Source organism: Typopeltis vanoorti, chromosome 19 (assembly GCF_054136105.1).
Source record: "Typopeltis vanoorti isolate ZY-2024b chromosome 19, IOZ_Tvanoo_1.0, whole genome shotgun sequence".
NCBI classification, from domain to species: domain Eukaryota; kingdom Metazoa; phylum Arthropoda; class Arachnida; order Uropygi; family Thelyphonidae; genus Typopeltis; species Typopeltis vanoorti.
Genome location: NC_143567.1, coordinates 90,419,782 through 90,442,628, shown reverse-complemented (window position 1 = coordinate 90,442,628; position 22,847 = coordinate 90,419,782). Strand labels below are relative to the sequence as shown.

Here is a 22,847-nt window from a genome sequence, read left to right as displayed (position 1 = left end):
GTTCTTCAGTTAATCCTACATAATTGCCTGCTGAACTACAAAGCAAGAAATTATGACCAACTGAGGAGTATACTGAGTTCAGCACAGTGGTATGAGTTGCTGGATAGGAAGAATATTGACAATGCATGGGAAGCATTTCAAAAATGCTTAAATGATAGAATATATCAGAATGTCACTTTATAAAAACGTTATTTTTAATATTTGATGCCAATAAAGTGAGTATTTCATTTTGAATTTTATCTCCTAAATAGGAGGGCATATTTTTAAAGTCAGGATCATTAGCTACGTGTCACGTGTTTTCTGATATAAAAGGATCAAACTTTTCTATCTGACCTAATGTCCAATCCTCACCTTCTCGTGGGGCACCCTGTTGGGTATCTGCCTGGATACTGAACGAACAAGGATGGGTTGGCAATTTGGGATTTAGCCGACCAAATTGTATTCCTATTGGTTAAACGAAAATACAAAATGATGGTACAACATGACAAATCATGCCGGCTGGAGCGTCGCCCAGTTAAACAAGGCCCCCATGTTTTCACCAGGGAACCAGAGTGAACAGCAAAAAGTCAGTTACTGGAACAAATCTGAAAACACACCCCAACTCAACATCACCAGAGTTAAAGATCGGTACTATCAACATAAGATGCCCGAATGGCAAAGAAATGGAGCCAGCGGGGAATTAGATAAGTACCAGATCAACATAACAGGGGTGACTGAAATAAAAAAGACAAAAACTGGTGAGATCTTTCTGAGCAATAAATACAAAATGTTATATTCAGGTAATGACAATCAAGGAAAAGAAGGAGTAGCCATAGTATTCAACACAAAATACGAGGCTCATCTTCTAGAATGGCAGGCAGTGTCAAGTAGAGTGATTTGGGCAAATATCAGAATGGGGAATTGAACAATGAGACTTATTTGGGCCTATGGTCCCACAGAAGGTTCTACTAAGGTAGAAGTGGAGGAATTTTTTGAGGTTCTAGAGAAAGCTACTGACATAATGAAAAAGGAAAAGTTGGTCCTTGTTGGGGATCTAAATAGCAGAGTAGGAAGTGATTGTGAGACATACAAAAATGTTTTGGGAAAATTTGGAGAAAAGAGCAAAGCTAATAATAATGGTGAATACCTGTTGGATTTCTGCTCAGGACATGGACTGGTTATTACTAACACCATATTCCAACATAAAAATGTGCACAAATTCACATGGAGAGAAGAGACAAGGAATAAGAAAAGTTTCATTGACTATGCTATTGTTGATAGTGATGTTTTCTCCTTGGTGCAGGACACCAGAGTGTACAGAGGATTTGAAATTGGAAGTGATCACTATTTAGTCTTGAGTAGGATAAAATTGAATTTCATATTGAAAAGAATAACATGTAAGAAAGTTTTAAAGCGAATAAAAGTTAAGCAGCTCTCAGATGTGAACTGTAGACTAAAATACACAAAGATTATTGAAGGAAAAATGAAAGAGTTTGAGAACAGGAACCAAACCTTAGAGATTCAGTGGCAAGCCTTGAAGAAAACCCTGATTGATTCAGCTAGAGAGGCATGTGGTGAAGTTGTCTGAAAGGATAGAAAAATTAGAACTCCATGGTGGACACAGGAAGTTAAAGAGGCAGTGAAGAAAAAGAAGAACGCATATCAAAAGTTCCTGGCAAATAAGTCAGCTTGTGCTCTTAGGGAATACAGAGACAAATGTACAAAAACTAAACAGTGTGTAAAACTAGCTACACAAAAGTCATGGGAGGACTTTGGCAAGAACATAGAAAATAAATATCAAGAAGGTGGCAAAATATTCTGGAGGTTGTTCAAAAAGCTTAGGAATAGAGGAAAGAGTGCTGTAAAAGGAGTTAGAGATGATAAAGGTGAAATGAAAACGGGAGAAAAAGATATCCTTGAAGTATGGAGTAATTACTTTGAAAATTTGCCAAATGAAACAAGAAGTGATGACAGCACAGTGATAAAAAACACTGACCAGTCATGCAGTCAGGAATACATATCCATACTTGAAGTAGAAAAAGCCATTAAAGGCTTGAAATGTGGAAAGACAGCAGGAGTAGATGATATTCGACCAGAAATGCTGAAGTATGGTGGTATAAAAGTCTCACAGTGGCTGCACTGCATAGTTCAGAATGCCTGGACAGAGGGACGAATTCCCAATGATTGGATTTGAGCTCTCATAGTACCTATATATAAAAAGGGAAATAAAACTGAATGTGAGAATTACAGAGGTATATCCCTATTGAGTATTCCTGACAAGATATATGCAAGTATACTTGAGAAATGGTTGAGAAGAATGTGGAAGAAAAAGCTTGGTGAAGAACAAGCTGGATTCAGATCAAATAGAGGCTGTCAGGATCAGATCTTCACTTTACGACAAATAGTGGAGAAATCATGGGAATATAGCAAAGATCTGTATTTAAGTTTTGTTGATTTGGAAAAGGTATATGACAAGGTGCCAAGAGATAATCTATTCAATACATTACAGCTATATGGTGTCAATGGGACATTATATCAAGCAATACTTAGTCTTTATTTGAGTTGTAAGTCAGCAGTTAGAATTGAAGGAAGTACAGGAAGATGGGTTAATGTTAAATCTGGTGCGAGACAAGGATGTACATTATCCCCTCTGTTATTCATTATCTATATGGATCACATTATGAAGGAAATTGGTATTAAACATGATATCAAAATTGGATATGTTAATGTCAGCTCTTTGCTTTATGCAGACGATGTTATACTTCTAAATAAATCAGCTACAAGTCTGCAAGATTCTCTGACTAAATTGAATAACTGTTGTAATAGATATGGTATGAAGGTCAGCAATAAAAAGACAAAGACAATGAAAATAGGCAGAATCATTGAAAATGTCAACTGTGTTATGAACAGAGAACCTATAGAACAAGTAAAACATTTCAGCTACTTAGGCACGATTTTTAGTGAAGATGGTAAATTAAATATGGAAATAGACAACAGAATCAATAAAGCTGGTATGGTAGGAAGTCAATTGAATAAATTCATATGGAATAAGAGAGAAATTAGTTGGAACACTAAATTAGCTATATACAAGACAGTGTTCAAACCAGTTTTAACCTATGGATAGAGAGCTGGGTCAGAAGTAAAACACTTGATCAAAGACTAGAGACCGCAGATATGAGAGTCCTGAGAAAGCTTAGCGGCGTGAACAGATGGCGTCAATGGCAATATCATATTAAAAACGAGAATATTAAGAAAGCACTTGACATTGTCAGCATTCAGGAATGCGTTAGCAGAGCTAATCTCAGGTGGTATGGTCACTTAAACAGAATGGGCGAGGAAAGATTAGCAAAACAAGTGTTCTCTGCCAAGTTGGCAGGAAAACGACCCAGAGGAAGACCAAGATATAGGTGGATTGATACGGTACAAAGTGCCTTAGACGATAGAAATATAAAATCTAGTAATGTTGGAGTCTTGACAAGTAACAGACTGATTTGGAGGAAAATTGTAGATAGGAAGTTAGTAATGATGTAAATTTTTCATGTAGTACTATCATATCCTGTACATCCCTTGAGAGTACATGGCAGGAATTTGATAATGAACTTTTCTAACATCTCAATGCATTTTAAAAAATTGCCATTGTTGCGATCGTAAAGTTTATTACTTTTACCACAAAGAGCTAGATTTTGTTTGTCTAAAAACTACTACAAAAATTATTCTTTTTATAACTTCATATCAACATTTTCTTTCATTATCTAAAACTTTGCTGCAAATGATCGATACAAGTTTTATTTTTTAAGGATGTAATTTAATTCTGTCCATTTCTTGTAATTGTTCAAAGGATTTAAATTTTTCTCATGTCGATTCAAGTACATTGCAAGATGTTGCCTATATTCTGCTGATAACAACAGAATATAGAATAAAGTTAAAAACTGCAGCAGATTTTCTTATATATGTTTAGAGCAAATGCTAGTGTGAACAAGATTAAACAAATTCAAATGTGCGTCATCCTGTAAACAGTAAACTCAAGCAAGTTCAAGTTTTTACTTGTTTTTGCTAAACTACCTGTTAGAACTATGATCAGAATAAAATAAGATCTTAAGGAATAATAATAAATAAGTGATTATAAATCATTTGTTTAAGAGAAATCTATGAAATATAATTAAAATTTAAACAAAAATGTAATTTATTTTGATATAATTAATGAATAATATTTTTTAAAGTATTTTCTCTCACCTGAAATCTTTGGTGCCTGTGTGCATCGCACACATTGCACATATTGCTGGTGCGCACCTGGCTATCAACTTGGTATATGCAATGTTGAACTCACTGCTACCTCTTCACTAGATGAAGAAACTCAGGTATATGAAGAGAAGGTATTAAAGCTATTGCACAAACTGAATAAGCAATAGGGACTGATGGATATCAGCATGGGTGTCAAAAGAGTGTTCATCTGAACTGGTTGTTGCTTTAATCATGCTATATAATTTGAATCTCACAACAGGGAAGATTCTGCAGAAGTAAAAAGAATGTATGGTAATCCCATTGCACAAGGGTGGTGCAAAGATCTATGTAATCAACTATCAGCCAAATCATTATCTCAGCAGTGGTGGTGAAGATTTGGAAGTTGGTTAGAGCTCGCACTTAAAAATGTGTTGACAGAGAATCCCTACTTTGCAATGAACAGTATGGATTTACTAAGGGAAGCAACATTATTATAGAATGTGAGCAAGTTGCTACCATTGTTACCATTGAATTAGACAAGGGAAATGGATACACCATGGTACTTTTGGATTTTGCTAAGGCTTTTGACAGAATACAGCATGGAAGACTGTTGCATAAATTGGAGAACATGGATTTGGATTATAAAATATTAGCGTGGATAATAATAATTCACACAAGGATCAGTCCTTGGTCCACTGTTGTTCAATCTGTGCATTGACATTGGGAAAGTTTTGACAGGTAATATACAGCTATTTGCTTATGATGCAAAGATAGATAGTGTAATCAAGAATGCAGTTAATATGCAGTACTTGCAAAATGATTTGAATAGACTGGAATTGTGGGAATGGGAAAATGGATGTCAGTTCATTGTCAGTAAATGTAGTCATTCACTTTGGTGTGATTAGATATCCAATGTCATATTATATTAGTGAAATTATGCTAGGAGAAACTGATCAGGCTTGGGATTTTGGAGTGTTAATTGACTTCCTGTCAACTAACACTCTTCAGGGGCTATGTAGCAAAGATTGCAAATATAACTCAAAAGATAATTGCAGTTCTGAAATGAACTTTAACATGTAAAGATAACGATGTTATTTTGTCTTTTTTACAAGGCCTTGAAAAGACCTCATTTGGGGACTATTGTGTGCAGGTCTGGTTCAATTGTGATTCTGATATGATGGAGAGCATGTAAAGGAGAGTGTTAAAAATGATATCAGGATTGTGAAATACTGATTATGAAAACAGATTGAAAATTTGTAAACTGCAGATGCTGACAAACAGGAGAAAGAGGGGTGATATGATTCGAGACTTACAAACTTATGAAAGAGTCATACATGATTTCAGTTGATGAAATTTTTTATGGAGGGTGGGGAAAGAACAAGAGGGCATTCTTGGAAGCTGAGAATGAATGCCGCTAAGAAGGGGGTGAGATCTAGTTTTTTTCTCATAGAGTGGTGTTGTCGATGAGTTCCTGACTCCCTGGAGGTCTCTTTTAATAATAATAATTATCTTCTGTAAAGTTGGTTGTTATCAAACACTCATTTCTTCCACCTGAAGAAATCTACTGCTCCACTTGCTGAAGACAAAAGTAAGTCAACTTAGATGACCAAAATTTTGTTATGGTTTTAAGGAACTGACTGCCATTGCTTTTATGACATGCAACACTAACACAGTGCAAAAACACTGTGTTAGTGTTGCAAAGCATAAGGTTTGAAATATAGAAGACAAGGATGGAATCTATAAAATTGCAAAGTTTTGAAATATAGAAGACAAGGATGGAATCTATAAAATTGCAAAGTTTTGAAATATAGAAGACAAGGATGGAATCTATAAAATTAGTGGGAATGTGTTAAATAACACGAAGATTAAAGTTCTGGGGATATTGATAGTTAAGGACATGAAATTTAGGCACTCCATTGCTAGACTTTGGAGGACAACACAATGGATTATTGCAATGATAAGACGGACATTGAAAGTAAAGCCTGTATAGTTTCACTAGACATGGTCTTGATGAAGCCACATATGGACTGCTATGCACAAATTCTATCACTTGGTTTTTCAAGGAGATGTTGTTAGCATGTGGGAGTATTGAGTATTGGCATTTGGATCCAAGATGAGGTATTGGGTTGAAGTTAGCTGGGGGAAGGTACTGTCATTCCCTGAAGCATTCTTTGTCTCTAGATATATGTGATCAATAGATGGAGAGAATTGGGAGACACCTATACCCAGAAGTGGCTATAAAAAGGATTAAAAGAAGAAGTATGTGAGACCAACTATCTCACCTTTAGTCAAAAAACCTGATGAAGGTTCCTTGCAACAGATGGGAATTGAACCCATGTCTTCCCAACCAAAGGGCTTCATTGATACCAAACGAGCTATGAAGCCTCCTTTGAGGAGATGAGATTTTGGAAAGGGTCCAGAGAAGAGTGACTAAGGTAGTGTCAGATTTCTGGTATCTTGGATATGACACATGTTTGAGGAATGCCATTTGCAGAATCTGGTGGATAGGAGAAAGAAGGATCATATGTTTGTGACATAAGGTGGCGAAGAGTATGTACTGTATTAATGCAGCAAAATTTTGCACAGTATACCAAGAGATAAGGGTAGAATTAAAGGAGTTCCCAGAGATCATGTGTTTCAAGTAGAACACCAAGGCCATTCACACTAAATATCATTCATGCTCTTCATTCATATATCATTCATAGCATTTAAAAGAATTGTCTTTTAAATGTCATTTGAATGCTGAGATACTGTAGCATTCTGCATTTATAAATTCAGCACTCATAAAGGGTTTTATCAAGGCAAGCAGTTCCAGTTATTTTTTTACCAACATTCTCTCACATTTTTTATATGTGTAGGTATGTTGAAGTTTTTCTTTTATAAATGACTGAAACGAGTCCATCTGACAGATGGACCTGTTTTATATCTGTAATTATAGATATATTGTTTCTATATTATTTCTCCTATTTGGAGAAACAGTATCCTAACTTATCCTTAATTCTTTCTTAGTGTCGTAGCTGATATCTTGTTAATTTTGTCTGCAGGATCTCTTGAGTCATCTTTGTATGAATCATTATCTCCATCTCGACGACAGTCTGTTAAGTCAGCAGCATTACCATCAAATCTTGACATTGAATGTGTCTCTTGGGGTACTGTGACCAAGGCAGGTGCATTGATCTCTGTGCCTGGTTCTGGTAGGTGTTGTTTTGATATATTTAGTTTCAATTTAGTAATTTTAATTACAGTGTTGTAGTTCATTTTCATATCATAATAAAGTTATCAAAGTTATTTATTACAGTAGTATGAGCTTCCCTAAACTAATCAGTGGCATTACCTGTCTCTTCTTTCTTTTAATTAACATGAAAAACACAAGGGATAAGTAATACTATTTATTTAAGGCCATATACTTCAGCTTGAATATTAGGCCATTATCAGTGGCAATGATAGTTAATTACAAGGTAGAATGCGAATAATTGATTGATTTGAAAAAGTAAGAGCCGTGTGATATACATAAAACAATGCAATAGTATAACTGAGGGAATATTGCAATATTAATTTTTCATTAGCTATTTAAAAATTAAAAGAAACCTCTCATGGCACAAGTATTTCTTGAAGAACAGGTATTAGCTGTCATCAACATGTTGCCAGCTATTCATTATTTAGTTAAAAGATAAAATAAATAAATAAATATGCCTATCTGGTATTCTCAGTCAGCCATTCTTTTATTTTCAATATCCTGTGATACCCTGAAGTCTTGATTACTACTTTAAGCATGAGAATACTTAATTGCTGTGCTTATTTAAAAAACTGAATCTAAATAAAAACTATATTATTTTGATAAACCACAGATAATTACCAGAAATAACATGTGGAGACCTTAGGTTTAAGAGTGCCAGATCTGGTAATAGCATCAGATGTATCCTTAACCAAGGTAGTGCTCCATAGATTATTATTATTATTCAGGCCTCCATGAAGTCAAAAGACTCATCGTGGGAGGTCCTTCCTAAGATATTATGCTTACTTGTCAGAGGTTGCTAAATATGGAATCTTCAGTTAAGAAGGGATATGTGGAACTACAGAGCTAGTGATTGTGACAAACTTAGAAGGTAGCCTAGAGCACTGTCATGGCTTAAGAACTACAAGGAAAGGATGTTAGTTTTATTTTTCCGTGAACGTTCTGTGGGAAATGTCATTATTATTATGGGCAACTCCAGGGAGTCATTAGACTCATCGAGGGAGGCCCCAAATCACATTCATCACAACTATTCGACATTCATACAGTATCTGTCATACCTCGCCTTAAACTCATTCACTGTCACAGCATCCACCACAGACTCTGGGAGCTCATTCCACTCAATCTCCACTCTAAAAGTAAAGAACCCAGCTCTAACACCTTTACTAACCACACTTTTGCCCAGTTTCCATGGATGTCCCCTAGTCCTCCCACAACCAGCCCTGTTCTCAAAAATATCTTCTGAATTAATTTTATAGAAACCCTTCAGTAATTTGAATGTCTCAATCATATCTCCCCTCCTCCGCCTATCAACCAATTTTTGCAACTCACAAATCCTCAACCTGTTCTCATAAGGTTAATTCCACAGACCTGCTATCATCTTGGTCACTCGCCTCTGGATCCTCTCCACCTCTTCCCCATCAAGAATCCTCAACCTGTTCTGATAAGGTTCATTCCACAGACCTGCTATCATTTTGGTCACTCACCTCTGGATCCTCTCCACCTCCTCCCCATCAAGAAGAAACCTAGGTGACCAAATCTGGGCACAGTAGTCGAGATGGGGATCTTATCAAGGCTCGATACAGAGGAACAATAACCCGCTTGTCTCTGCTTGTCAACATATTCTTAGCAACCAAGTGATTTGATGAGCTGATTTGGCCACTTTTGCAACGTGCCCCCTAAACTTTAACTCCTTATCCACCAACACTCCTAAATCTCATGCCTCATCAATTTCCTGGAGTACAGTTCTACCAATGTAGTAATCTGCTGCTAATCTTTTCACCCTAAAATGTATAACCTTACATTTTGCCACATTAAATTGACATCCATTCACCTTAGCCTAGACCTCCAATCTATCCAAATCATCTTGCAAAATTTTGACGTCATCTGCATTCACTATTGCCCTACCCAACTTTGCATCATCCACAAACAAATGAACTGTTCCTCTCAGATCCTTTCCTATATCATTAATGAACAAATTAAACATGGGGAGTTTGAAAAAGAAGCATAAAAATAAGAGGAGATGTGATTAGAGGAAACAAGAGGAAATAGCACATAAAAGAAGAATGATTATGGAAGGATAAATTTAATGAATGCTGATAACAGGAAGGTGAATGACAGAAGGGAGATCACAGAAGAAATAATTTACCTTTCCTTCATGTTGAGTGTTTATTTTGGTTTATATTAAACGAAAGTGTTTTACTCTAACACGGTAGTTGGTTCCATGTTTTTCATAATGTATAAGAAATAGTTTAGTTATCCCTTATCCATTCCACTTTGCTTTAATTTACATAGCATTTTGTTCAATATTATGCCAAATGCCTTTGCAAAGTATACAATATCATGTAACCATTTCTTTATTCAACTCAGCTGTCACTTTATTTTAGAAAGTCACAGTTGAGAGCTTATTTTAGAAAGTAAATTAATAAGACAAGCCTCCCCTTCACAAAGCCATACAGTCTCCCAATGAGTATCATATTCCCATCCATTCATTCCTGAATTCTGTCTTTAAACAACTTCTCTAATACCTTTACTACCCTTCATGATATAGATTCATCTGTAATTTTCTCCTTCAGTCTAGGAAAACAGCTATAGATTCTAAAAACAGTCTTTCTCTTCAAAATTTCTTAGAAATCAGCCTAATTTGAATAACTATGGTTGCATTATTCCCAAAATATGGGAGCACTAATACTTTGAGATCTCGGTTTCCAACCTAGGCTGCCAAATAGGTGCCCACAGAGGATTCCCCACCTAGTTAGGACTCTAGTCTTTTGTCTGTGTTTCACTTAGTTTTGTATTGCCTTTGTGTGTGTTACAGGTCTCATGTTGTACTCATTGACAATGCCTTGGTGACTAAGGTGAAATATTGGAAGAATTAAATATTTTTAATCATTTCGTAGTGCTGTTTTACTTCATTAAGCCTCTAACATAGTATTTTCCATATTATTATTATTATTATTTAGGCCTCCAAGGAGTCAAAAGACTCATCGCGGGAGGGTGGAAAGCACCCTATCATTAATATGCACTGGATTAAAGATAATTGTAGAAAGTTTTTTTTTTTTTTTTTTGGTTAGACAACTGATACACTATTTTGCTTCTTGTTGCAGAAAATATGAGTTCTACACTGATTTAGCTTTCAATATTTCACAGGTCTAATGGTTATGGGATACTAGGGAATGTGATGTGAAGTCATCTACCTCCATATACAAACAGCCTACTTGTGAAACTATCATTTACTTTGTAAACCCCCCCCCCAAAAAAAAACATCTACAATCAGAGAGTTATATATGACGGAATAAATTCCATAATACAGGTGACCACATAATGTTAGAATCACAGAGGAATTTCCTTATTGTATTTTCTTATTTCAAGTAAGATTAAATCAAGCATCAAGCATTCTTGAAAAAAGGCTGAGTAAAATTGTGGAAAGGAAATTTGTAGAAGAACTGGGTTCAAGCAAAACAGAGGTTATCGGGATCTGATTTTCATTTTAAGACCAATAATTGAGAAAATAATAAGGATCTGTATTTAAGTTTTATAGATCTAGAAAAAACATGCGACAGGGTGCCAAGAGAAAAGCAACTCAGAACATTACAGTTATATGGGACATTATATCGAGTAATATATAGTCTATATTATATATAGAGTTGTAACACAACAGTTAGAATTGCAGGAAGTACTGGAAAATGATTTAACATAAAATCTGATGAGAGTGCATTTATCTCCACCATCGGTAGAAATCATTATGAAGTCGCATTAAGCTCGAATTGAGTGACATTAAATCAAATTGGAAATATTAATCTCAGCTCTTTACTTTATGCAGATGATGCTTACTCTTAAATAAATCCAGGACAAGTCTGCAGGATTATTGCATAGAGGAGGCTCCAAGACTGATGTAGCAAATTACCAACTGATCAACTTATCAGGAGTTGTTGTCAGGGTACCAGAGAAATTAGCCAAGAGTAAAATACAGGAATGAATGGATAGAAATGGTACTGTAAGGGGGGAAACATGGTTTTGTGAAGGATAGGGTGTGCCTCAGTAACTTGTTCATGTTTGTTTTATAATACAGTGATGACTGAGTTGGATAAAGGTAATGGGTTTACAGTTACTGATTGATTCAGCCAGAGAGGAATGGTGAGATTGTCTATAAGGACAGGAAACTCAGAACTCTATGGTGGAACCAGGAAATTAAAGAGGTAGTGAAGGAAAAGAAGAAAGCATATCAAACGTTCCTGGCAAATAAGTCAGCTTGTACTCTTGGAGAATAGTTCAATGTAGTAAAGTGTAAGGTTATGCATTTTGGAGCAAAAAGATTACCAGCTGTGTACCACATTGATGAAACTGTACTCCAGGAAATGGACAAAGCCAGGGTTTAGGGGTGTTAGCAGATAGGAAGTTAAAGCTTAGAGGGCATATTGCAAAAATGGATTTCTCATTAGATTTCTTGGTTACTGAAGAATACCTTGACAAGCAGGTTATTATACCTCTTTATTGAGCCTTGGTAAGATGCAATCTTGATTTCTGCATGTAGATCTGGTCACCTGAGTTTCTTGGCAATGAGGAGGAGGAGGTAAGGAGGATCCAGAGGTGAGTGACAAGATGGTAGCGGGTCTACGGAATGGACCTTATGATGACAGGTTGAAGATTTGTGGGTTACAGAAATTGGTTGACAGGTGGAAAAAGGGTGATATGATTGAGACATAAAAATTACTGAAGGGTTTTTACAGGGTTAATCCAGAGGAAATCTTTCAGAACAGGTCTGATGGTGGGAGAACTAGGGGCACTCTTGGAAATATGAGCAAGATTGTAGTTAGCAGTGATATAAGGACTAGATTTTTTGCTTGAAGAGTAGTAAATGAGTGAAATAGGTTGAGTTCGAGGCAAAGTATGGTAGTTTCTGCACGATAGTGCTTGACATGATGTTTAGGGCCTCCCTCAATGGGTTTAAGAACTCCATGGAGCAGCCCATAATAATAATAATAATAATGTCAGATATTTAGGCAGAATATTTACTGAAGATGGATTAAACATGGAAATGGACAATAGAATTAGCCGAACTGGTATGGTAGGGAGTCAGCTGAATAAATTGATATGGAATAAGAGAGAAATTAGTCAAAATAGCAAACTAACTGTATACAAGACAGTGTTGAAACCAGTTTTAACTTATGGATTATGACAGCTTGTTACAAATAACAATTGATCACGTACTGGAGACTGCAGATGTGAGAGTTCGGAAAAAAAAATAGGGAAGTGAACAGATGCATCAATGTAGAATCCTTAAAAGGACAATATTAGGAAGGGACTTAAACATTGTTAGCATGCAGGAATGTGTGAGCAGAACTAATCTTAGGTGATATGGTTAGTTAAAAAGAATGGAAGAAGAAAGGTTGAGAAAAAGATATTTGCAAATTCTGGATGGATTAATGCAGTACCAAGTGCTTTAGAAGATTGAAATGTAAGAACTGACAGTATTGGAGTCCTGATAGATAACTGTCTGATTTGGAGGAAAATTATCAATAGGAAGTTAGTACCACATGAAAAAGTTTACATTATTACTATCTTAGTATCCTGTATATACTCTTTAAACACATATCAGGAATTTGATGATACAAAACTGGAAAGCAATAGTTAATATAGGAATGTAGAGATTCTGCAGGATGATTTAAATAGATTGCCCATGCAGTCAAAGAATAATTGTAAATTTAATTTTTTTACAAAAGGTAGCAAATTTATAGTACATTAGTACTGTGAATGGGCTAAGAGATTGTATTTTTTTTTTTTGACATAATCTTTGCATCTCTAGATACCAAACAACTTTTTGAGCCACTTCAGACCTCCTGTAAGTGGGGCATATATCTCACACCAGATGATGAAACTCTTATCCAACCTAAAGAGAATCACAAATATCCATGCTCACAGTGGCATACAAAACTGCAGCCTATTTGCTGGTTCTAATCACTCGACCAACTGCTAATGAGCCAGAATATATGGTTATATTCATTTCATTAGGTTGTTCATTACTTGAACTACCTCTTCTGCACTTTTCACCCTCACACCATCTGCATTCAGTAGTTATTCTTTCATATTCATTCTTTCTTTTACTTGCAGCATATCAATAGAATTCTTTACCTTGTAAAGCCAGTTTCTTTTTATACTCAGACTTAGCTTTCTGTACAACAGTTGTGACTCTTCTGGTCCACTGCTTATAATTTTCATAACAGACATCATCCTTATGTACACTGTATTCCTTCCACATGATCCTTTTATTACAAATCTCTTACTTGCTAAGAGTACATATTCATATGACTCCAACTCTGTTTATTCTTTGAACTCTCGGGACACATTCTTATATTGCATCATTTAAGTATGTTGAAATGCTTCCCATGCACTGTCCATATCCTTGCCATCAAACAACTGATTCCATGGTGCAGAATCCAGTGGGTCATAATTTCCTGCTTTGTAGTTTAGCATGTAACCTTGATCCTAAATGGAATATCCATAAACTTAGCCACTTCCCAAATGAGTACCGTATGGTCACTCTCACCATATTCTGGGTTCGAATAGTGATAGCAACAACCTCTATCACGGATTTATAGAAAAAGAAGACTAGACAGTAGCTAAGGATCTCCTGGACTCCTTGGATAATGCAAGGAGAAAGAAATGGATTGAGACTGTTGAAAATATCAATTTTATACATTCAAGTAGACAAGCATGGTCCTTGTTGCAGACCATACTTGATGAAACACACATCAAGAAACACACAAACACATCAACACTCAACTGTTGAAATTGAAGACATCCTTAAAACCAAACCCTACTACCCTTTCCAGACTGTTTACCATTGAAGAGGTAAATGACACTATCAGAATACTTAAAAATGGCAAAGCTGTTGAACAAGATGGAATTTTTCCAGAATTTCTTAAAAAATTTGGAAAATTCTTAAAAAATTCTGGAAAATGTCAAGGTCCTGTCCTCAAGACTAAGAGCCTTGAGGACATGACCTTGACAAGCCCATATTGGATCCTTACAAGTAAGGATTAGCTAATTCTCTGAGAGGAGCTCTCTCATGCGTTCGCAATGAAGCATTTTGACGCGAACGTAAATGTAAGCTCCTTGGAAGAAAAAGGGAGTGGATGATCAAAAAAGGGGAGATGAAAGTGGGGACAGAGAGTGAGAGACACAAAGTGGGAAAGTGGGTGAGGGGAAACGAGGCAGGACGTGAGGATGATCTCCGACCAGAAGGGAAACGCTTGGGTCTAAGTGAAACCCGAACCAGGATGTTTTCCCGTTGAAGGATGCAGAAAAATCCCAGACAAGCACCTCAGATGTTCCCAATGACAGTGAAATATCAGTGTATGTGAATCCATGAGACAGGAAGACAAAATCTATAGTGTGAACAAGGATCCAACCAGGATGCACACGTGACTCACACGTGGTGATTCAGTGAAACAGTGAGCAGCCAGAAACAGTAAGACAATTTTGTCCTTTCTAAAGTTAAGTGAGAGCGCTGAGGGAAAACATGTTAAGTTGTGATGCAGAAAAGAAAACTGAAACTAATTTATTTGTAGGAGTAACCTTAAGGACATTGGACTGGTAGTCCAAAGAGCCATGTCAAGTGATTCTTGCTAAATCTAGTATGTAAATGTTACCTTAGCTCTTTTCCCAGAGATTCTTGTCTAGATAAAGTTGTATCAATTGCCCAAGTGCATGCTTTTCTTTGGGGATGATAAATGTGTCAATTTATGAGATTTTCATGTGATATTATTTAGAAGTGGTTTGATCTAATTAAGATAACTGACGAGTTGATTATTTCATGTTTAATGTATCCTATTAGTATAAAATAAACTTTATGTTTAATCATTTAAAATCCTGGTGTTGGATTTGTGTTTGAGACCGACATTTGCCACTCACTAAACTACAAACCATGACAAAGGGGAAGGAAAGATATTACAATAGGAAAGAGAAGGGGCCATAACTGCAACATTTTATGAGAGGGTCCAAAAATATCTAAGGCATAATAACTCTAACTGGCACAGTATAAATATAAATTTGTTAGGGTTTGCTACCCAGGGAAAATCTTACAATCCCTGACCACAAAAAAAGTAGTGATAAGACACACTAAGAACCAAGTAATATTAACGTCCCGAATCACGATATATGATCTATCACTCTTAAACTTATGGAAAGGATTATATGCAACAGAATATCTCCCATCATAAACAACCTAATACCTCCTGAGCAAGTAGTCTTCAGATCAGGAGGAGGATGTTGTGAACAAGTACTGGCTCTTACATCAATGATTGAGAATGGTTTTGAGAGATTTGAAATCTATTGCTGTATTTATTGGCTTAACATCAGCATATGACACAGTATGAAGAAAGGGCCTGCTATTTAAATTTCTAAAGATGATTCCATGTAGAAGACTTGCCAATTTATTGAACCATATGCTTAATAACAGATGGATACAGGTATTTGCAAGCAATTAAAAAAGTTGACCATGGAAGCTTAATAATGGACTCCCTCTAGGCTCTGTACTATCTCCATTGTTGTTTAATTTATATATATTTATGATCTCCCTCAAACCAGTTCAAGGAAATTTGCTTATGCAGATGACCTTGCAATAATCACACAAAGCACTAAGTTTAATGAAGCTGAAAAAATAATTACAAATGATTTGAAAATTCTGAACTCATATTTCAAACAGTGGCATCTAAACCCAAACCTATCAAAAACTGAAGTGTCTACCTTACATCTTAATAACCATCAGGCTAATTTCAAACCTACTGTCTTCTTCAGAGATACATTATTCTTCAGAGATACAACAGTTACCCTAGATAGAACATTCACCTTTAAAGACCACCTAGTGAAAGTAGTTCAGAAAATAAAAACTCGTAATAACATAATTCAGAAGCTGGCTGGTTCAACTTGGGGTGCAGATGCTGAAACCTTACATCTATCAGCTTTGGCCTTGGTTTATTCAACTGTGGAGTACTGCTCCCCAGTTTGACTCAATAGTATTCATACCACTAAGATGGACACCCAACTTAATCAATGAGAAGAATAACTGGAACTATAAGATCTACACCAAATTACTGGCTTCCTGCCATCAGTAACCTTTGCACCACCTAACTTATATAGAAAAGCAGCTCTTGCTAAATTAGGGACAAATTTAACCATGAATGTTAACCTACCTAATCCATGAAGACAGAAAATCTCCCTACAAGGAGACTAAAATCAAGAAATCCTAGTTGGTTGCAGAACAGCAAAGGAATTAATAGGTGAATCTTTCAATTTGAAAGATAACAATCCTTATAACAATCCTTAGCTATATTGGACCCTACATCTAAACTACCTGGATTTGGACTACCATTTCATTTTTGGACAACCTGAAACCACATAAGAACTGGTCATGGTAGATGTAAACGCCATCTACATAAATGGAAATAGACCAATTTTCCTGCTTGTGACTGCAGTTATCACTCTCAAACTATTGATCATATTTTACCGAATTGCCCTATATATGCTTTTGAGGGCACTTACCAAGTTTGAGCGCCCTGGGCTAAAAAAATTTGGCACCTTAATTACATTGGATTGAGCAATAATTAAATAATACACATAATTAATTAAATAATTTTCATTGCAAAAAAATTTATTTTAAAATATGTCAACATTGTACATTTTTATTTAATTCAACAATATTTATAATATAATAAAGGTAGTTTATTTGTATTTATAAAAATACACACAATAGAAAAAAGCTACTCAGTTCTTAAGCATCCTTGGATCAATGGTGCCCCTTGGCTGTAGCCCATTTAGCCCAATGGATAAGGAGGCCCTGGGCACTATACAGGATATACATAATATTACAATAGAAGCTATAAACTGACTTGAAAAATTGAAAATTGCTTTGTAAAACTTTTATGCTGTTTTTAGTTGTCATACATCTGTTACATTGGTGTATTATGTTTCTCGCTGTATTTTACCATCACATGATAAATAAATAACTGTCACCAACTGGAGGCAGAATAGTCATGCCTTTAACTGAAATCCCCTCTGACACTATAATCAAATCTAACACTGTGACCTCGAGTTCTTCTGCTACGTGCTGATTGTAAAAGTTGTCTCGCAATAGCTTAATAAATTCAGTTTCATTCTTCTCGTGAGAGTTTACTGCTACCCAATCAATGTTTGAATAATTAAAGTCCTCCATTATGATTATTACTCTTTTTGCATCCATCATCTTTATTTGGTGATGCATTTTTTCAACACTAGCAACTGATCCACTAGGTCTGTAACAATGTAACAATTAGTAGCATGCCCCCCCCTCCTCGCTTATCTTCCTGGCTTTCCTGAAAATACTGTACCCTTTACACTCAATACCAGTTAGTATGGCTACTTCTGAGATAGCCAGATCTTATTAATGCCTACAATCTGAGATCCCAACCTATTGACGAAAGCAATAGCTATCCCTAGCATTTGTGTACATGCATAATAAGCTACCTACATGTTTTTTTTTTGTATACTCTTGTCTGTAGTTAGCATGACACAGTTGGACAAACTGAAGAGCTCTGTTCTTATGTAACATCTTATTTATGCAGGCATCTTTGCACATGCTTGATGGGTCCGAACTGGATGAACACAAAATCTAATTCATTCCCTCCTCATAATCATTCCCATTATTAACACAGTGGCATAACATTGTCGTTCTTACACACAGATTCTCATCATTCCTCCCATCATAATATAGTTTACCTGACTCTCTGTGTTAGGTCTCATACCAATTAACAATTTTTCAAGACTACTAAAATGCAAGATACCAAATGCATTCAAGTGTAAGCTATCCCTCTTGTACAAATCTAATGTTCCCTCAAACTCACTTCACACATTTAAAAACTCACATCCATTCCTTTTACACTGCCTCTACATTGAATTGTTTGCCATCATAGCTCTTCTTCTCAATTCATTTTTATCATATGTAGGTAATATACTTACGATTTTCACATTCTTGCTCTTCACTCTCATTTCTCCCAACAACCCTTGCATATCTTCTCTCATGCTGAACTTATCACTAGTTAAGTTGTTAGTACCTACTACAATTATGATCTCTTTTCTTTTCTCTTTTTCAATTGCATGTACTATATTGTTAATTTTTGCTCTGGGCAAACTTGATTATGATTATTTTCTTCCCTCCCTATTAAATATAATAGGGAGAATAAGAAAATTAAGCTGCAAAATAAGAAGCAATAAAGCATGGAATCAGGTAAATTAGAAAGTAAAGAAAATCAGGTAAATTGTAACCCACTCATTAATAGCATATTTTATGATAGTTACCATACCAAATGATATCCTTTTTTACAATCAGTGTAACTTACCTGATTCCATGATTTGCTGTTTCTTATTTTGCAGCTTAATTTTCTTATCCTCCCTAAATTTTAACTAAAAAAAAAAAAATTCTATAATTGAGTTTGAGGTTATATCATAGTGTGTAGTGTTCATGCAAGCTCCTGATAAGATAAGTATTATTTTCAGTTATCGATGATAAAATTACTTAATATTGCATAGTTTTGTTTGCCTTGCGTATTTTAGTGCGTCTATTTGTGTGTTTTTGGTGTGTTATAACTTATTATTTGATAAAACACGTTGCAATAATTATGGCACCTGTACGAAGGAAAATGGCGGCCAGTAATGATGGTTCGCCATCTTTATCAAAGAACGGTAGTATAAAAGAAATGAGTCAGTGTACTAGCTGTGAAATGTACGCTTTGCGGAGTGCAGTTGGAGTGTGGATAGATGATAATAAAGGATTGAATATGTGTAGAAAATGTAGGGAGAATGAGGAATTGAAGTGTATTTTGGATCGTGAGTGTGATATTTTTGTCAAACTTCAGAATGAAGAAATTAGCGATATGACAAGAAACGGCAAGGTTGTACATGAGAATTATGAGAGTGTGAATGATAGTATTAATGGTTTCTCAGAGAATAAAAAAGATGAGATAGATGCATTGAGTGAGATCACGTTGTTGAATGGTGCGATAGAAAGGGCAAAACAGCAGCTAGAGTGCATGAACAAAAGTCGACTGAATGAACCAACCAATAATAAAAGGTATGACAGGAAAAATAGGCGTATGAATGTGAACATGAACAAAATGAAGGATAGAGTGCTGTATGGAGAGTCGTTAGTATGAGGTATGTTAGTAGAGGATTTGACAAAATCGTACCAACCTGGTGTGACCATAAAGGATGTAACTGAATCTATTAGAGAGCAAAAGGAAAGGGTGAAAGAAATGATTGTTGTGGCAGGTACGAATGATTTGAAAGGAGATAAAATGGAAATGATAGAAGACCTGAATGAATTGTTTGAGGTAGCAAAAGAAAAGAGTGAGAGAGTGATTAGTCTTTTGCCACGGTATGACAGTGAAATGTTTAAAAGGAGGGCCATAATTGCGAATGACTTTATGCATGGGTTATGTATGATGAGTGGTGTGGAATTTGTGGACGTGTGGAGTGAGTTTGATGGGCGAAAGGATCTATATAAGATGGATGGCTTGCATTTGAATGGTTATGGTGTAAGAAGACTTGAGAAAGTGTTGCTGAATGTAGTGGATGTGCAAATTCAGGGAAACTAGATTTGTTAAGGGGGGGGGGAGTAGATATACAGTCCTTAGGGAGGCAGTTGAATGTAAGAATGAATATAATATGCTAGAGCAAATAAGGACAACAAACCAGAGTGGGATAGTTAATATAAGGCATCAAGGTAGGGTTGGGGCTAATGGGGGGTCTTAAATTCATGTACAGTAATACTAGGAGTATTAGGAACAAGAAGGAAGAGTTTTTGGCCATGGTTGGCACTTCCAGACCACAGGTTATTGGTATTAGTGAAACATGGCTGACTGTAGATGATATAGCTAGTGGGATTGAATGTAATGGGTATAGTGTGTTCAGGAATGACAGAGAGAATAAAATGGGGGGAGGAGTATTGTTGATGATAGCGGATGAGCTACAGCCAAGGAGAATAGAAGTTGAATTGCAGGATAGAGAAAAGAGCACATTTGAGGCCATTTGGTGTGAGATTGTGGCTAGCAGAACTAAATATACAATTGGGTGCTGCTATAGACCAGGTGATGGAAAAGATGGTGGTGACAGTATGCACAAACAAATAGAAGAAATGAGTGGAAGGAGGGTGATTATTATGGGAGATTTCAACTATGGTCGCATTGATTGGAGTGAGGAGAGGACACACGGGAGGAAGGAATTGTATTTTATGCGGTTATTAAGGGATAACTATCTGCGATGGCATGTAATGGAAAATATTGGGGTCAGAGAGTGCTTGACCTAGTAATTACATCTGAGGATTTGGCAGTAACAAATATGACCACATTGCCACCAATCGGTGAGAGTGATCATAGGGTGTTGAATTGGGAGGTGGCTAAAGGTGTAGAATTTTCAATTAAGACAGGGTACATGTGTAATTATCGGGTTGGAAAGTATGACAAGCTTAGGAGTTTGATTGGCTCAGTGCCATGGCATGTACAACTGCAAGGACTAGAAGTTGATAGTGCATGGGAGGTAGTTAAGAAGTGCTTGCATGAAGCAATGGCTGATTGTATACCTAGAGTCCGAATAATAAATCAAGTAGGGGTTAAATGGATGAATAACACCATTAAGCTTGAGCTGCAAAAAAAGAAACAACTATGGAGGGAATTTAAGGAGAAAGGTGACCGGCAGGCACATGAACGGTATAAAGCGCAGGCCAGAAGGGTGACGAGTGTGGTAAGAAAAGTAAAAAAGGATTACGAAAGAACATTGGCCATGCAGGCTAAAGTGAATCCTAAACAGTTTTTTAGATATGTAGCAAGTAAAAGGAAAAATGTACATGGCAGAATGATTTTAAAGAATGCCAATGGTAGGGAAATAACTGAATCAGTTGAGATAGCTGAGTTACTGAGTGAGCACTTTGCAAGAATATGTCATCCAGGTGGTGACATTGCAGAAACGAATAAACCAGTAGATTATACGGGAATTGTGGTGAATGAAGTGGAGCTGAGTAGTCTATTGCATAACCTCAATGCCAATACATCTGTGGGATTGGATGGTATACCAGCTCATGTAGTACGAGAAGCAGCTAAAGAATTGTCAGTACCCTTGACCATTTTGTTTAATTTGAGTCTCGGGTCTGGGTTAGTCCCGAGCGGGTGGAAGGAGGGGAAAATGGTTCCAAGACTGCTGTTGTAAATTACCGACCGATTAGCATATCAGGAATCATTGTCAAGGTCTTAGAGAAATTAGTCAAGAAAAGAATACAGGATTGGATAGATGAAAATGGGATATTGTGTGGGGGACAACATGGATTTGTGAAGGGTAGATCATGCCTCAGTAACTTGCTCACGTTTTATAACACAGTGATGGCTGAACTGGATAGGGATAATGGGTTTACAGTGATACTACTGGACCTTGCCAAGGCCTTTGACAGGATACCACATGGAATCCTAATCAGTAAACTGGAGCAGATGGGGATAGATATAGGGTTGGTAAGATGGATAGGAGGGTGGTTGAAGGAGAGATACCAGAGAGTGGTTTATTCGGGAGTGGAGTCAAAAAGACGTCTTGTGACTAGTGGAGTGCCGCAGGGCTCTGTTCTTGGACCACTGCTTTTCAGTTTGTTCATCAATGATATTGGAAAGGATTTGAGATGAAGTGTTCACTTGTTTGCTGATGATGCAAAGTTGGGTAGAGCAATTGTGAGTGCACAGGATGTCAAAATTTTACAGGATGATTTGGATAGTTTGGAGGACTGGGCTAGGAAAAATGGATGTCAGTTTAATGTGGCAAAGTGTAAGGTTATGCACTTTGGGGTGAAAAGAACAGCAGCAGTATATTGCATAGGCGGAACCGTACTCCAGGAGATTGATGAGGTCAGGTTTTTGGGAGTGCTGGTGGATAGGGAGTTGAAGTTTAGGGGGCACATTGCAAAAGTAACTAAAACAGCTCACCAAATCACCTGGCTTATGAAAAATACTTTAACATGCAGAGAGAAACAAGTTATTGTTCCTCTGTATCGAGCCTTGATAAGACCCCATCTGGACTTCTGTGCCCAGTTATGGGCACCAGGGTTTCTTCCTGATGGGGAGGAAGTGGAGAGGGTCCAGAGACGAGTGACCAAGATGATAGCAGGTCTGTGGAATGAACCTTATGAGAATAGGTTGAGGATTTGTGGGTTGCAGAAATTGGACGATAGGCGAAGGAGGGGTGATATGATTGAGACATTCAAATTACTGAAGGGTTTTTATAAGATTGATCCAGAAGATATTTTTGAAAATATGACTGGTGGTGGGAGGACTAGGGGCCATGCATGGAAGCTGGGCAAGAGCGTGGTTGACAATGGTGAGGGTGTTAGAGCTAGGTTTTTTACTTG

General features: G+C 36.5%; 1 protein-coding gene across 1 annotated transcript in view; it reads left to right on the top strand.

Moving 5' to 3' along the window:
- The window catches only part of LOC150096330 (netrin receptor UNC5C-like), a 164,343-nt gene that overhangs the window by 105,248 nt on the left and 36,248 nt on the right, over nt 1-22,847 (top strand). Inside the window, exon 5 of the mRNA XM_090409032.1 lies at nt 7,245-7,394. Coding sequence (XP_090265158.1) covers nt 7,245-7,394 — 150 coding nt within the window. The remainder of the gene's footprint in view (nt 1-7,244; nt 7,395-22,847) is intronic.